Source organism: Pleurodeles waltl, chromosome 3_2 (assembly GCF_031143425.1).
Source record: "Pleurodeles waltl isolate 20211129_DDA chromosome 3_2, aPleWal1.hap1.20221129, whole genome shotgun sequence".
Taxonomy (NCBI): Eukaryota; Metazoa; Chordata; class Amphibia; order Caudata; family Salamandridae; genus Pleurodeles; species Pleurodeles waltl.
This window is the reverse complement of record NC_090441.1, coordinates 70,372,039-70,388,845: the sequence shown is the minus strand read 5'-3', so window position 1 is coordinate 70,388,845 and position 16,807 is coordinate 70,372,039. Positions and strand designations below refer to the sequence as shown.

At 44.8% G+C, this 16,807-nt stretch overlaps 1 protein-coding gene across 1 annotated transcript in view; it reads right to left on the bottom strand.

Annotated features, from left to right (window-relative positions):
• The window catches only part of HIP1 (huntingtin interacting protein 1), a 375,550-nt gene extending 359,350 nt beyond the window's left edge, over window positions 1-16,200 (bottom strand). The window contains exon 1 of the mRNA XM_069226771.1: window positions 15,439-16,200. Within this exon, the coding sequence (XP_069082872.1) occupies window positions 15,439-15,456 (18 nt within the window). The 5' untranslated portion in view covers window positions 15,457-16,200. The remainder of the gene's footprint in view (window positions 1-15,438) is intronic.
• Between the last annotated feature and the right edge of the window lie 607 nt (window positions 16,201-16,807).

The window sequence follows — 16,807 nt, the reverse complement described above, 5'->3', positions numbered from 1 at the left end:
GACCAAATAACAGTCTACAGCAGTGTTTCTCAAACTATGGGTCGGTCGTGAGCCAATTTTTGGTGGTTGGGAAAGTCTGAGCAATAAATAATGATACCTGTAAATTCTGTGATTATATTGTCATGTTAACGGTGCTTCAACAACAGAGGTGAAATGTCAAGCTATGTCTTCTGACAAGTTGCTGCTCATTCCTTTAACTGGATTGGTGTTTACTTTTCTTTCTCCTAATGCAAAGTGAGTAGTTTTTAAAGTGAGTTATGTGACAATCTTAGGATGCAACACACAACAAACTGTGAAAACCTGTAAACTGTATGCATTCAGCAGTTAGAAAAAGCAAAAATGAAGCACACGTTGTGTAACTGTGCTGGAAACAGATTTAAATGGGTTAAAAACAAATAATAGCCACTTTAATTGGTGATGCACAAATGCTAAATGTTCACAGAAACCCAATTTCCACACATTATTATTTGAGTGCTGTATCGTTTTATCAGTAAAACCGTATGGTTGTGCAAAGTTTGTGGTCACTTCAATGAAAAATATGCTTTTTATAAATGACAATGCGCTACCACATGATGCTTTAGTTACATTCAAAAATCACCCTTCCCCGTGTCCATTAAAGGTAGGTGGGTTCTAAAAGGTTGTTGTTTTAAAAAGTGGGTCATGGTTCGAATACTTTTGGGAACCACTGGTCTACAGGACTTAACACAGAGCAATAACAATTCCTGGGGCTTTGCAATTTGCCTTTCATAATTTATGTTAGGCCTTTGTTGTAACTTTTCATAATCAGTAGATCAAGTTTAGGGCATCTGACATAACTTTTCCCAATAAGTCAATGAGACCTTTGTCCCTTATCACTATATTGAACATAAACTTTCCACAATTTAACTTCAAGTACACAGCCCAAAAATTACAAATATGTAAAAAGTACAGTTGGCATGATATTTTACACCCCCTTGTAAGAGGGGGTTTCAGGGATTATGACAGTACAATTCATCTACCAACCAACACCAGCTCCCTTGCCCCTAAAGTAACATAGGATAATCCACGTAACAAAAGACATGTTTACAGGCTTTAGGTGTAATAACAATACACCCTCAAAAAGACTTTGGCTTTAACACAGGCTTTTCACAATAGATAAGTCTGTTCTACTGCCTTTCCAGAATAAATAAATCAGACTTGTGGCCTCCGACATAGCGTTCCCTAATAAAACAATCAGGCCTGTAGCATTTACCATTGGCTTGTCACCATAACCTATTGCTTTGAACAAAAGGTTTTAAACATACAGTCATAAAATTGCACATATATCCAAACTTACAGTATACCACAATAGGGCTTAAAAAGGATTATCAGACAGAAAAACATCTGCCCCCTAGGTATTGCCAGTGGGGTAAATCAATACCACGACCATGGCCTAGTACTGCAATCTTTGAGAGTTTATGAAACAAAATACATGACTTTACGTTTCAATTCAGTGCAATAACAATCGATCCTTAAATGCCTATTGGCTTCAACATTTGTTTGCCACAATAAACAAGTCGGGTCTCCTGCCGGTGTCATATCTTTTTATAATAAACAGATTGGGCGTATTGCCTTGAATAAGGGCTTGACACCATAAACAACTCAGTCCATCTACATTCAGTGTATGGTTTCCCACAAGGGAAAATATAATACGCATACTCTTTTTTCAGTGGAAACAAACATTTAGGGGGTCATTCCAAGCTTGGCGGGCGGCGGGAGCCGCCCGCCAAGCGGGATCCGCCAGAAGACCGTACCGCGGTCAAAAGACCGCGGCGGTCATTCTGGGTTTCCCACTGGGCTGGCGGGCGACCGCCAAAAGGCCGCCCGCCAGCCCAGTGGGAAACACCCTTCTACGAGGAAGCCGGCTCCGAATGGAGCACCCGTCACGAATTTCAGTGTCTGCTAAGCAGACACTGAAATTCAAAGTGGGGCCCTCTTACGGGGGCCCCTGCAGTGCCCATGCCATTGGCATGGGCACTGCAGGGGCCCCCAGGGGCCCCACGACACCCCTCACCGCCATCCTGTTCCTGGCGGTCGAAACCGCCAGGAACAGGATGGCGGTGAGGGGGTCGGAATCCCCCATGGCGGCGCAGCAAGCTGTGCCGCCATGGGGGATTCCTCAGGGCAGCGGAAAACCGGCGGGACACCGCCGGTTTTCCGTTTCTGACCGCGGCCATACCGCCGCGGTCAGAATGCCCTTAGGAGCACCGCCAGCCTGTTGGCGGTGCTCCCACCGACCCCGGCCCTGTCGGTCAAGGACCGCCGGGGTCGGAATCACCCCCTTAATGTCAAATGATGTACTCAAGACAATCTACATAGAACTTCTCTCAGTAGTTTTTCTGCTGATAACAAACTACTCAAAAGACAGAGTTTACTTTCATAAAAAGATTCAGGCATGTCCAATCTCTACAAACCCTGCACAGGGTATGCTTCAAGCGATTACACTGAACTAAGTGGATGAGCAAACTGCTCATCAGAAAACAAAATCATGAATGTCAAGGATCCATCTAAGACTTTGACAGTACTTACATTCCACATTATTATTTAATTTACAGATACAAGCTTGGATGTGATTTGATTATTTGGAGTTGTTCTATATGTAGAGTCTCCGACTTGTGCAGCTGCAAATAAACTGTGTGGTGAATCTACACCAGCTTTGTTGCAGACACAGCACTGTTGACGAAACTGTGAAGCTCCTTTGCGGATTGTTATGATCTTAAGAATCTATGAGATATATGACCCCGGTTTTATGATCGAATCAAAAGTCAAGTGATCCTCACACAAATGCAAGAAGTAAGAGGGCCCACTCCTCAGTGCATGCGTATGGCACTGTATATACACCATATAGCTAGACGGTAGAATAGTATCATGGGACAGAGTGCACCCAACTCTATTGATAGATCTGCAAACCCACGCAAGAGCACAGAGAGATTAGATGATAGAACAGACTGGAACTGTGAAGGGAGTGGTCCCACTTTAAATATGTCTTTGGACGGGAAGGCAATCACACAGTCAGAAGTACTAATACTGGTTCAATGGGACGATACCATTGCGCACACGTTCAACAACGAAGAAGAATCACTCAAGAGGATTATAACACATGCAATCGAATACTTCTGAGTTTGAAGCACCCGAATCACAAACATGATTTACACCAAAACAGAGAGCATATTGCATGGCAAAAAGCGTGTGTGGAAGAAAGGTGAGGAGTCAGAATATTTGATATTGAGACTATCCAGTTCCTGTGCCGCAGCTCCACACATGAAAATCCTAATGGAGACAACAATGTCAGATCAAGAGAACAGCCAGAAGAAGTCAAACCATTATAAATGCACATAAGGATTGAGTGATCTCGCACCACGGGAAAAGAGCACATCCAACTGCAGAGGTCACACAGCAGATAGCCTGCAGATACCACATCCTTTGCATACCAACCACAACTTGTGTGGTGGTCTTGTAAAATGGAGATGTTGAGCCCAATAACTAAACCTGTAGCCACCTGCAGCTAAAGATTTATTGGGAGCTTCAGCGAAAGACTAATGACGGACAGAGCACGGAGCTTAAAGTACCCTCTGCTCTATACTGAGAAGCGTCTAAACTTCCTGGCAGGTAAAGCTGCTCACGTTTGCATGGCTATGAAGAAGTGAAGTCTAATGAGGTGGAGCTGGCCACACTCAGTAATACTACATATGCAGCTGAAAATTCCAAGACAACTCAAATGCAACTTTTTATGGATAGGTCGAATAGTATTAGCCGTGAATGCTTTATATCATATTTTGTAATATACTCATTGCTGCAGTTCAAGATATCAAGTCCATATGCCTATTTCGGTAAACACATTTCTTCTAGTCAATTCCATCACAACCCTAGGGTGAGGGACAGACACTCCCAACAATGAGGAAAGCACCTGGGAATCTAAAGTGATTTTCCATCTGTCCCTAGACATACAAGTAAACTCAACTAAGTGAATTCTGATTACTTTACTTTCTTCATCAAATCAAGGCCCCAGGTCTTTGGAGGTGCTAAATTCAACAGCTTTTACACGTTTCATTAAGATCTAATAAAACCACTCCATCATGAACACCAATTACTTCAAAACTGGACAATTAATGTTGTCACGGGTATTGGCAGATGACAACAAATGACTCCTGTACTAAAGAATCTTTACTTGCTGCCTCCGGGAGCCAGTTCGAGGTTAGGGTGTTTACCCTTTGTTTGTAATGCAACTGAATATCAAATGCTTCGATTCTACAAAATGCATGCTATAAAGTGGTGAGGTAACCAAAAGCTTGGGGCCCGATTTAGAGTTTGTGGTAATCCCACTCTAAATTTAGAGATGTTTGCTTCCTCAGTGGACACCTCTTAACACTGGCAGGAACTACTCTTACGCCGGATCCTGGCAAGGTATTAAAAGTTTGATGGACAGTGCTGTCAAAATGACGGTACAGTTTGTCAAACTTTTATATATATTTTTGTATTTTCAAAAACAATCTCAAAGCATGATTTTGTTTGAGAAAATACAAAAATAAAATGACCCCTAGACCATGGGAGTTGTTTCACATAGTGTAACTGTCATTTTTCAATTTTCACTGCCAGGCTTGACCTGCTGGTAAGGGGGCAGTAAAAACGGGGGCAGTAAAAACTGGTCCACTCTAAATTGGGTCGGCGGACAAATCGTCAAACCTTCGACGGCCTGACAGAGTATGTCAGCGATGGAGATGGAGTGGTCTATTGCTGACGTACTTAAAGTCCGTCCATCTGTAAATCAGGCGGGCAGACCTTCAGTCTGTATTGAGGGATAGCTCGACAAACGTATTCTCTTCAGTACTTAGGACAGAATTATGTAAAAATACATTTATACATCCATGAATCTATTTCACAGCGAACATACTGGCCTAGTAAGTCACTATAACTGCTAGCGAACAGAATTTACGTGCAAAACATGTGTAAAGTCCCTGAACAAGTGATGGACAAAATGAAGGTTCTCGAAAGGCCACGAAATGTTTGGTTGTCCGATCAGATGTAATACTGAGAAGATAAATGTCCTGCACATGCACAGAAATGCATGTTATTCGAATCATTGCATTTTGGTGATTCATTTGCCCACAGATGCCACAGCATATTATAGGATTCCACTTACGAGTGGTCTAGTCAAACATTCAGAGCCTTTAACAATGCAGCAACTTTTTGGAAGGAGGAAACACGTTTAGCGTGATGGCAAACTTAGCCTTCATGTCCCTTTGCAATACCAATGCAGTGACTTCCACATGCTGGCCTGCAATTGCACCGCAGTGGAGGGCAACAAACTGATGTTCCAAGGCAGCGTAAGCTTCTGAGAGCCGAATTCGTTTGCAGGCTTGGAGTGCTGGCTGGTTGCTTCTCAGTCGGTGTCCCACAGCCCAGCCTCGGGTATCAGAGAGCAGAGCAGCTGGAGTGGTCAACCCTGAGGTTCAGTAAGCAGACACCCTCTTTTCGTCCAAGAACTCAGCTGTGAAGTGCACCTCTTCTTGCATAACTCAGTGGAGAGGTGACAAGTGCCCACAAAAGTGACGTATGCCACTGAATGCAAACCAGCAAGAGACAGTAATACTTCTACTTGTGTATCAGGTTGTTCTTGTTTGGAGTAATGCACAGCATCATGTGCTAACAAGGTAGCTGAGAAGCTACTATTCTGGCGGCTATCACGATCTGGCAATTGGTGATACTGTACGTATTTTACAAGTGGACTGTTACGATGACATTTGTATGTAAACGAAATAAGGCTGTTGGTATACTTGCTCCTTTGAATTCTCTCCAAAGCATGTCAGAACCAGTCCAAGATGATCATCCTGAAAATGGGCAAATATCAGCCCTCAAGGGTTTCCCGACGAACTCCATTGTGACACAGTGAGAGACTCGCTGCACAACTCCACCCATCCTTGTTACCCCGCCTCCACGAAGCGAGGTCCATGCACAGCACCACACTAAACTGAGGGAAGCAGCAAGTAAGCCAAACGACAATTATAATATTTAATATGTACACCAGTGACCTGGCAAAAACCTCCATATGGCTGTAGAGGGCATCCTGAGAAGAAGGGAAAAAATAAACCCTCTAGTTGTTTAGCTAAGACTTTAGTATTCGCCAAATACAACCAAGGTCAATTGCAAAGAAAATACACCAAAATAAATAAATCATTATTTAGGTATGTATCGCTCTCTCTCTCTCTCTCTCTCTCTCTCTCTATATATATATATATATATTTTTTTTTTTTACTAATAAATCCAAAGGTTACAGGCATGTTAGCATGTTATAGTTAGGTTCACATTTTTAATGTACAAAACTATAGAAATTCACCCGTTAGAGTTATTTCAAGTAACTATAAAAGGTAACTATGACCTCCCCCGCCATGCTAATTTTTCTCATCAATAATTGTACTGTCAATGTTGCAGTGACATTATCAATGATGTCATGAGTGCAGTAATATCCGGGTTAACTTGCAGTGCTTTGCTAGGGTGTGAGTTATAGTTACCTGCGGCCAACCCACCTATGACCACCCAACACCGCGCCAGTTAGAATAAGAAATGTAGAACAGTAAGACCACCTTTCTGTATGTACCTTAAATATTTGAAGTTGAAAGGGATTTAAAGCTGAGAAATGCCAACTAACATACCTAGACTGGAACCCTCAACCTTCTGTGTGAGTCTCTGAGACCTTAACTACTAGGCCACGGATGACTCCTTAGTATGCAGTGTCCAGACATCTCTATGACATTCAATCCAAATATGGTGATAGGGAAAAGACGTAAATGTTCCATCACAAAGAATGCTTAACATTCAAAACATGAGTAAATAAACAGACACACTGCAATGTGATACCAGGATTTGAACCTTCAACATACTGAGTGACAAGGCAAGGGCCTTACCAGTAGGCCAGAGGTGACTTTGTTCTGCTATGCATCAAAAGGTAACTATAACATTCCAACCAAACACCTTGCTGAGGTGGCACTTTGAAATCACTGTATGGAGACAACTCTGAAATAACAGTCTCTCTCTTCCATCCCATGGTGAGATGAGATATGTGAGAGAGAGAGAGAAAGAGAGAGAGAGAAAAAAAAAAAAAAAAAAAAAGAGAGAGGATCCCTGCGTGCGGAACCAAGGTTTTAGTTTCTTTTCCTGCCCGCAACTTAGCTGGCAGATAAAAAGATGGGGCAGTTTGACAGGTCCTTCCTGCTGAAAGTGGAGTGTTTGTTTTTGCTTGGCGGTATCTGTCAGCTCCCACCAAGCAAAAGCCAAACACCTACTTCTCGAAGGTGAGCACCTTGAGAGTTAGCAGGAGCTGGACCTGGGGGGGTTGGCGGTCCCCAGGGCCATCTATGGCTCCGAGAGGGAACCCCCCTCCATGGTTTCAATTTTGGCCCAGGGAGGGGGTGGTTACAGGGGTCAGGGGGCCGCGACAGACCCCCTCTGTAAATTAGGTTGTAGCCCTGGGGAGAGGGTGGTTCCCAGGGAATAGGGGGGTCCACAGGCCCTCAACCTCTATTATATTTGCATTGTATGTTGCCCCGGGGAGGTGGTGGTTCCTGGGGCTTGTAAAAGACCCAGGAGGGGGGCCCCTGCACCTTCCTCCTTTTTTGCCCCCATAATGCCCCAGGACCTGGCCCACCTAGAGACCACAGCATTTTTATACACTAGAGGCCATGTTTTTTGTCTCCACTGTGTATTTTTTTTTTTTATTGCTTTTTTGGCTTGGGTCGGGGGGCGGGGGGGGGAAGAGGGTACCAGAAGTACCCCCGCACCACAGCTAGGGGTAAGTGTTAACATACCCCACCACCTTTTCTTATTTTGGCAGTATTTGCAAAGTCGTTGCAACCCTACACATACAAATTTTGATTTCCTTTCATTTCTCCTAAACTACTGAACGGATTTACACCACATTTAAAAAGTGTGATCTACAGACCAAACGCTACCTTTTTGCCAAATTTGGTGGAATTCCAGCCAGTGGTTCAGGCGTGTCTAAAGAGTCTATGGGAATTAACTGGGGAAATACACCCCCCCCCATATTTTTCTTGGCTGCCGCCTGGCGAATCATCCTGAAACTTTCCATGCACAAAAAGATCTTTGGATACGCTTTTCTGGATAATTTGTGAAGATTTGTGAAACAGCCCCAAAGATTAGGCAAGTCAAAAATGGAAACTTGGTTCGAACTATAACTACCTACTGGTGACCGCCAATTCGGAGATTATATATATATATATATATATATATATATATATATATATATATATATATATATATATACATACACACACACTTATAAACACACACACACAAAAATAAATATATATATGTGGGTGTGTGTACGTCTACATGGTATATCTAAAGCACAAAGTTAGCCAAAAGGCAGAGGAGGATGGCGAATAAAGAAAACCATCATTAGCTAGGCTGACAAATCTGTGTGCGTGAAGCATTAGCACACTAGAGCGAGTCACAGAGAAGGTAGCAAGCAGGAGTGAACAGACATAGTTGTATTTATAAAGTAGTCTCTCTTGCTGTTCAATTCATGTATTGGAATGGAGGCAGAAGGACACACTCAAACGGCAAATAGCAGTAGATGAGAGTTGAATACTCTACTTGGCTTAGCCAAGATGATAATGACATCTTTTCAAGCCAAAGGCTGAAAAAAGGATGGTCGAAGAAAGCTTATGGTTGAAATAGGCAGACCCAAAGACCACTTTATATGATATTGTTACCAACGTGTCAGTTTGACAGCTACCGTGTCAAACCACCATGCCTAATAAGCAATGGCAATGCCAAGACATCTGGCTTTAAAGGAATGTTGTAAGTTATTGTGAACCATTACAGGTAGACAGCATGGGAATGGATGTGTATTTGTGTAGAAGCGAAGAACTGTGGAAATGAATTGGTGTATGTTAAAAGATGAGGTGACGGCTGCACTGTCAAGCCAGACCTAAAAATCCATGTAGGTGAATGACTGCCCTCCTCTCATCTGTGCTTATGCCAGAGAAAAACACCATAAATTATATCGTTATCTAAGACACTTTATTAGCATTACAGTGTCATGTATGTGCCCCTAAGAGTTCAAGCTGAGGCAGCTGGATAAATAAACAAAATGATAACAGCTGTGTGGAGTGCAAGTGATTTTTGTGGAAGCACACATCTTCCCACTCAGAACTTGTACACCTGGCTCCCAATATGTGGGCAAAGCCGAAGCACCTCTTGTGATGATTCTCACATAACTGTCTGGTGACAGCTGTGCTTTCAAGCAGACCATAAAGGTTTTGATTCACTGGAGAATAGCCATATGTTAAGTCCCTCAGTTCAGGCCTCGTGATTAAACCGGTTAAGAATGAAACTAAAATGTTTGCCTGAAGCTGGGACCGTGCCTCACCTGAAAGAGAAGTAATTTAGGCGAGTTGAGGCCTACTCACGCTACAAACAGGTCACACCTCATATCATCCTTGGAAAGGAGAAGTAAGGGCTGAGGTCTTAACACTAATCACAACAAAACTCCCTATCCCACCACAGCACACCAGACAAAATGGAGAAGCCTGCAGTTATAGCTCATACAACACTCCTGCAGCATAATAACATCCTACCTTAAACACTAGCCCGGAAACAGGAGTGTGGACTAAAGCAGATTGACAGTACAACTCCACCCTTTCTCGACATAGTTGACCAGAGACAGAAAAAAAGGCATGCAGACCAAATCCTACTCAAAAACGGACTCCATCCAACTCATCATCACATACCTAAGAAAAGAAAGAGCAGTGCAGTCCTAATCCTAATAGCACATCTCCACTCAAACCCACACCAGGGAGAAGAAAGAAGCCTGGTGTGCTAACTTAGACAGGACACCTCCAGTATACCTCTCTAAAGAACAACAGAGAGGAGCGATGACTGCCCCCACTCCTAGACACACAATAGTGCTCCATACAGCCTTAAGTGAGATAGGCCTGTAGACATTACTGAGGCAGCACTTCTCCAGCAACCCTCACCACATTTCACCTGAGAAAAGAGCAAGTGCTACAGTCATACCCCTCCTCACAATACGACTCCCCCCACGTCACCACACAAGGGAGCAGTGATGCCTCCGGCCCGAACACTGCTTACAAAAGAACTACTTATAAATGAATCTAACTGCCTGTGAAGAAGGAGTAGGAGGCCTAGCTCTTAGGACAACAAGTTGCAACATACAAACTTATCACATCATAATTGGAAAAAGAATAGGAAAGCCTATATTAGCAAAATAACACTGTCCCTGTGCAACACACGGAGAGGAACACCACCTGGAATTCAACAACCAAAACCCATCCACCCTTATAACACCACACCTGAGGTAAGAAAGGAGCATATAGCACTATAATACACGAGGGAGGAGCGAGACTGGCAGTCCTGGTCTCAGAACAAAAGCAGTAAAACATTCCCACACTATGTAGCAAAGTAAAAATCTCTAGTGGGCTAAGAGTGTGCGATATTAATTCAGATCCATAATTTTGCGAAGATTAGGCCATCATTTCACAAAAATTAGTCTGATTATGCAGCAGCCAAGTGTAGTCCTCAAAAGTGCAGGTCATATGTGCACAGGGGACTTTAAAAATGATCTGAATCGTGTTCTAATTCATCACAACTTTTACAAAAATCTATGGAATCTTGTACTCTGGCTCAGTTTGTATTCATTACATCCTGCTCCTTCAGCTAGCAGGGCTTAGATGGTATCTTTTCCCAGAAAACGGTGGCTTTTGCCAGGGAACATAGCAGAATGCTGTGGTCAGATCACTTTTTAATCCCTCATTTTTCTTCACAAAAGGCTACTGTTTGAATAGAACCTAAACCTACTTTCAACGTTTCTTTTAGACACAAATAGCATGCTTCCTGTATTTCTAAAGTGAATACGAAGGATAGTTTGGCTAACTTAGGAAAGACACATGTGCATGAGTTGCCGAATACATAAAACAACAAGTAGGGTATGTGTGGGATTAGATCACAGCTGGTAAACAAAAAGGATAAAATACAATTTGGTAAACACAAATCCATGTAGTTATGATTAACCAACCGACATTAAGAAAGAGATAACAGAAAACACAAGAAATTCGAGGGCTCAATCAGCACAAAAGAAATTAAACCAATAATCAAAAATTAAAAGCTATTGAGAAACAATTATGCAAAGACTGCATTCATTCTGCAGCCCTCCTCTCAGAAATTCCTTGAATTTGTGCGACAATCCTTCTTAACTCAAGCCTGCGACTGAATGCAGAGATCTCAAGCCTGTTTTCCCTCATGTTGGGTGGGAATAAAACAGAAATTAATTTTTATTGAAAAAAAAAAAACATTAAAGCTTTTAGACTAATCAGCCATTTACTTCCACTAACAAACTATCTAGGCTTGATAAAAATCCAAGTTATGTAATGCAGATGGGCGCCTAAGGGCTTCACCTTACAAATTAGGAAAATTAAATTAATACATAAAATTTAAGCTCAAAGAATTGAGAGGAAATGTGGTCTAGTGACACAGCTGTTGTGCATGCAACAAGACATGGTTATAATCCTTTCCTCCTTGCACGATCACAAAAACTGTCAAATGCTTAAATGTGTCCCAGTTCCATGTTCTGCTTTAGTTGAAAGTTTGAGCATGAACACCTTCTTTTCCAAGAGTGTATCTCCAAATTGCTAAAAACTATTCAGGTGGCTTCCTATCCAACAATATTATATCCTAGTTGGCCAGGAGAATTGAATGCACGGAGAACTGCATGCCTAAAACTTAGTTTGCACTATGTGGGGAACAAGTCATGGAAAGGTTGGGCATTCGTACATTTGGTGGTTGCAGAGTTTATACGGTTTTAGTGCTGGGTTTGGACCAAGCATGGCACGCAAGGCACCAACAGTCCCAGTAGGTCTCTTATATATGTGGTGTTCCTAGATATCTTTCCAAGTGCTCAAGAGTTTCTCACAGGTGGCTGTGCAAAGAATGGAGTACTATTGCAAAGGTTTATTTGGTTTTTATCTTCAACAGTGGCAACATTTAGATCAGGAAGGAAGATTTTGCTGGTCAAGGTGAAACTGTAATCAAACTGACACTGGAGGGGGAGTGGCGACTTTGAATATTTGTGTCCCTACCATCAGGACCCTGTAAAACACCAAACGCGGCCTGCATTCCAGCCTGAAAACAACAGGACAGGGAAAGAGGCAGCTGATGGTGGTCTTTGAGCGTCCCCTTCCTGATATTCCTTTCTCAGATGCCCCAGAGGCACCAGGTTCTCACATAGCTATAGTGCTCCCTCATCCTCTATCCACAGCACCGGCCAGTATATAAAGACAAGGACTTCTCGGGGAACCGACTTTAGGATCCTTTGCAAGATGGGCTCTCCCTACTGCCCTCTTTTTGGTGAAGATGTCAAAAGCAATGAACTGTAGAAAATGTTGATAGGCCTGGTTTATGCAAATATTATCCATATAAACTAAGAGTAGACCTCAGGGAGCTCCAGAAGGTCCATGGCAGTATAGCCACGCCTTTAAGAAGGATTAAGCACCCATGTTCGAGACCGGCCCTTTGGCATCACCCTCATTATGTGTCTCTTTCCACTGCTCACTTTTGAAGCACTATTTGTTTTCTTTTTAGATATGCATGTCACAAGAGTGCAGGTGTTTCCCAGTTGTTTCCTTTGTATACTGCTGTACTCCCTCCACCGTGCTGTGTTGCTCTTTTTGCCTGTGTGCTTCTCTCCCAGCTGCGCTCTCCTTCATGCACTTCCTCCCACTGTTTTCTCACCTGTGTGCTTCCTTCCAGCTCCACATTCCACCCTCTAAACCATGTGCTTCTCTCTCGTCTATGTTGCTTCCCCACACCCTCAGTATTCCAGCCCCAGCCGCACCCGTGGTGTTGGTTCTCCCCAGCCAGCCCCCCATAAAGTAAATAAATAAATTATTAAAAAAGCTTTCACACAACTTTTTTTATTTAATTTAAATTTACACAAATCCCGTTTCAGATCTGTACATTAAAAGAAAAGAAAAAAAAGGCGCTCCATGTCATTTTGTGGGCATATGCCTACAAAATGAGGTAATCGGCCACTTCCCAAGACCTTTTTGCTTGCTCTTGAGCCATGCTGCACACCATCGGGGATGTTGTGCAGCACTGCTAAAAACCCAATGGCAAAGCCAATAGGATCCGAAAATGAGTCATACTGGCTTCGAGAATGCTTGTTTTTAAATGTGTTTGGCACCTCCAATAACCTCTCTGTACAAGGTATACGCTCTTGTGTGTGTCCTGGAAGTGAGTGTCTGATCAGAGTACCACACCAGTATTTACCGCCCTCCCTAACTGATGGAAGTCAGTAGTCACAATTCACACCAGTCATACGCCACCCCAGCTTAAAGAAGCCAACAGCCATAAACTACGGGTGATGGTTGTAGTACCTCAGATGAGAGAAACTTGCACTCATCTCAACGCCAACAAGCCATAACCCAACCACGCTGATAAAAGCCAGCAGTCATTACCTACCACAGCTGGGAAGCCAACATTCGAACCCACTGTAAGTGATAAGACAGCAGTCATAACCCACCCCAGCATAAATAACCCACCAGCCATACCCCAAACAAGCTGGCAGTCATAACTCACCCAAGCAGAGAGAGACCACTCTAACTGATAAACTACAGTAGTCAATAGCCTCCTAACCAAGGAAAACCCATCAGCCTTTCCCCACCAAGCTTCAAGGACCCAGCAGCCATACCCCAAACAAGCTGATGTAAGCCTGGTAACCCACTCAAGCAGGGAAAACCCAACTAGTCATACCCTAGCTTAAAGAACCCAGCAGTCATAACTGACCCCAGCTGGGAGAACCTAGCAGTCATAATTCACACAAGCCGATAGACACCTGCAGCCATAATCCAACCTGACAGAAAGCATCAGTCATCACACACTCTTGAAGCGAGAAGCCAGCAGGTACAGCCTGCCCGACCTCAGGATGTGTGCCCTTGGTCCTCAGATGATAGAAACAAGCTGTCAAACATCACACCATCTGAGACAAGCTAGCAGTCATAATCCACATTACCTGATAGACGCCAACATTAGCAGCACACCTCGGCTGCGAAACCTCAGTATTTCTACCACAGCCCAGTCACAACCCAGCATTTCTGAAAGAAGCCAACAGTCTCGCCCCATCCAACCAGAGGACAGCAGTCTCAACCCGTGCCTTCAGAGGACAGAGGCCAGCAGTCTCAACCACTTATCCCGCCAGAACACAGCAAAGAGAAGCATCCACCATTCACAACCCACTCTAGTTGACAGAATCGCCTATACACAAACCACTCTAGCTTACAGAATCCCCTATTCATAACCCACCGTTGCTGACTGAATCCCCTATTCATAACCCACCTTTGCTGACCGAATCCACCATGCACAACCTACCCTTGCTGACAGAATCCACCATTCACAACCCACCCTAGAAGGCAGAATCCACCATTCTTAACCCACCATTGTAGAATCCACCATTCACAACCCACTCTGACAGAAACCCCCATTCACAACCCACCCTAGCTGACAGAATCCACCATTCACAAACCACCCTCGCTGACTAAATCCACCATTCCCAAACCACCCTCGCTGACAAAATCCGCCATTCCCAAACCACCCTCGCTGACAAAATCCACCATTCCCAAACCACCCTCGCTGACAAAATCCACCATTCCCAAACCACCCTCGCTGACTAACTCCACCATTCACAAAACATTCAAGCCGACAGAATCCACCATTCACAACACACCTTAGCTGGCAAAATCCACCATTCTCAACCCACCCTAGTTGAATGAACCTACCATTCATAACTCAGCCTACTACAAGCCACAAGTCATACAGAACCCGATATTAGCACTGAATAATAGCACAGCCGACTGCACACAGCACTGATCCACGCAGAGCTCGGTGACCGTGGTGGCAGGGCTTTCTTGCTGCAGCACTGACCCGTGACAACGCTCCCTGGCTGAAGTCCTGGTCCGTAGGATCCCTCCTCAACTACAGCCACGACAGATCCCCTCAACCACAGTCCTGGCCCACTGCAGGCCTCCCTTATCACTGAACTGGCCTACCGCAGCCCTCCCTGACAAAACACAGCGCAGTGGCAGCGCTATCTGACTCCAGGGTTGCCCATCCTTCACAGGCAGCAGTAGCACCCTTCCTGGAAGGGCCACTCCCACCCCTCCACCAAACATGCTGGCCCTTCTCTCTACTGTTACAAACCTTATATAAAAGCATTTGTATTCAGTTTGGGCCCCTAACTCACGACTGGCTCCTTCCTGAGTGAGTTTACACCAGACGCAAGGCACACTGCAGGCTGGCGCCCCTCGCCACGCGGACAGACACATCTATGCACTAGTAGCGCCCACGGGCCGGTGCGTGCACAAACTTGAGCGAACAGCTGGAGCTGCTTACCATCTTGTTAATATCCATTGTGGGAAAAGGCGCTGGAGTGAATGAAGCAGCACAGATGCGTCTATCCCAGCAGCGCGGCTCCTCCCTCCCTCAGCAGCCGGGTCTTTATCCCATCTGTTGAGCCAGGATCCCCCGGAGCATCAGACGCAGGACAAGGGCGCAGGATGCCTGTCCACTCCTCTCATGGGCACCGGCACCCAGAGATACTGTGGTATGTCCAAGCCCCGGCTCCTCCTGCCAAGGACTGGCGCAGCTCTAGCCCAGGAGGGAGCAGCCCTCCGGTGCCACCTCAGCCGTGGGGCTCTTGTCTACTCCGGGTGGCCGGTCCCTATGCCATCTGTGGAGAGCGCAGACGCCGGCGACGAGCTGCAGGCTGCTCTATGCCAGCTTCAGATGCGGTGCCCCTCAGCACCGTGGCTCTCCTCTCTCTCCACCCAGGGTGGCACAGTTGGCATCTCATCCGCGCCGGAGTGCTCAACCGTGGCCCCCCTGCACTGTCCCACTTCTCTGCCTGCCAGGGACCCGCTCACACGCCTACAGCGAGGAAGCAGCGGATAGACTCCGACAGATCCCAGGATGCGGAGTATCCAGCGATCCCTCCGCTCTTCAGAGCACCGCGGATTACTAGCGCCTGGAAACCGCCTCCAGTGTGTCGGGGCGATGTGCCGCTAGTGTCAGTCGCCAGGCTGCCCGTGCCCTGTCTGAGGGAAGTGGCTAGAAAAGAGGCAGGATGGAGCCGGATTCGTGCACCCCCCCTGCCCTTCGGCTATCTTCGGAAAATAAACCCCGCCCCGACAGGAACAGACAGAAGCAGCAGATCACGTCTCCAGGCTGCACTGTGGGATGCTCGATTCTATGGGATGCAAAAGTCATCCCAGGCTAGGAATGAATGACCTGATACTGCTCATCTATGCTGCGGCGGGCCACTGCTGCACAGGAAGAGACAGCAGAAAGCGAGATATTTATACAGAGAAAGAAAGGAGAAGTAAACGGAGGCCTCAAGAGATAGAATGAAAGGAAGGAATATGCTTAGTGAGAAGGACTGGAACCAAATAATAAAATAAACAGGAGAGGAAGAGAATTAAAGAGTAGAAAGGGAAATAATGTCAAGGGAAAAGAAAGCCAAAAGGAAAATGCAACACCAATATGGAAGAAAGATTAAAGAGTGAGAAAAAGAACGAGAAAAAGTAACCGAGGAAAACAGATGTGTAAAACATTTTGGCTTTTATATAATTAACACTTTATAGATCATTATTAAACTAAAGGGAAGTAGTACAGTAAGTGCAAATAGCAGTGCATATTTTATTAAATGCATACAATAGTGGGGTGAGCCGCCGTACTTTAGGGGCCTGCCCGTATTTTTGCATCA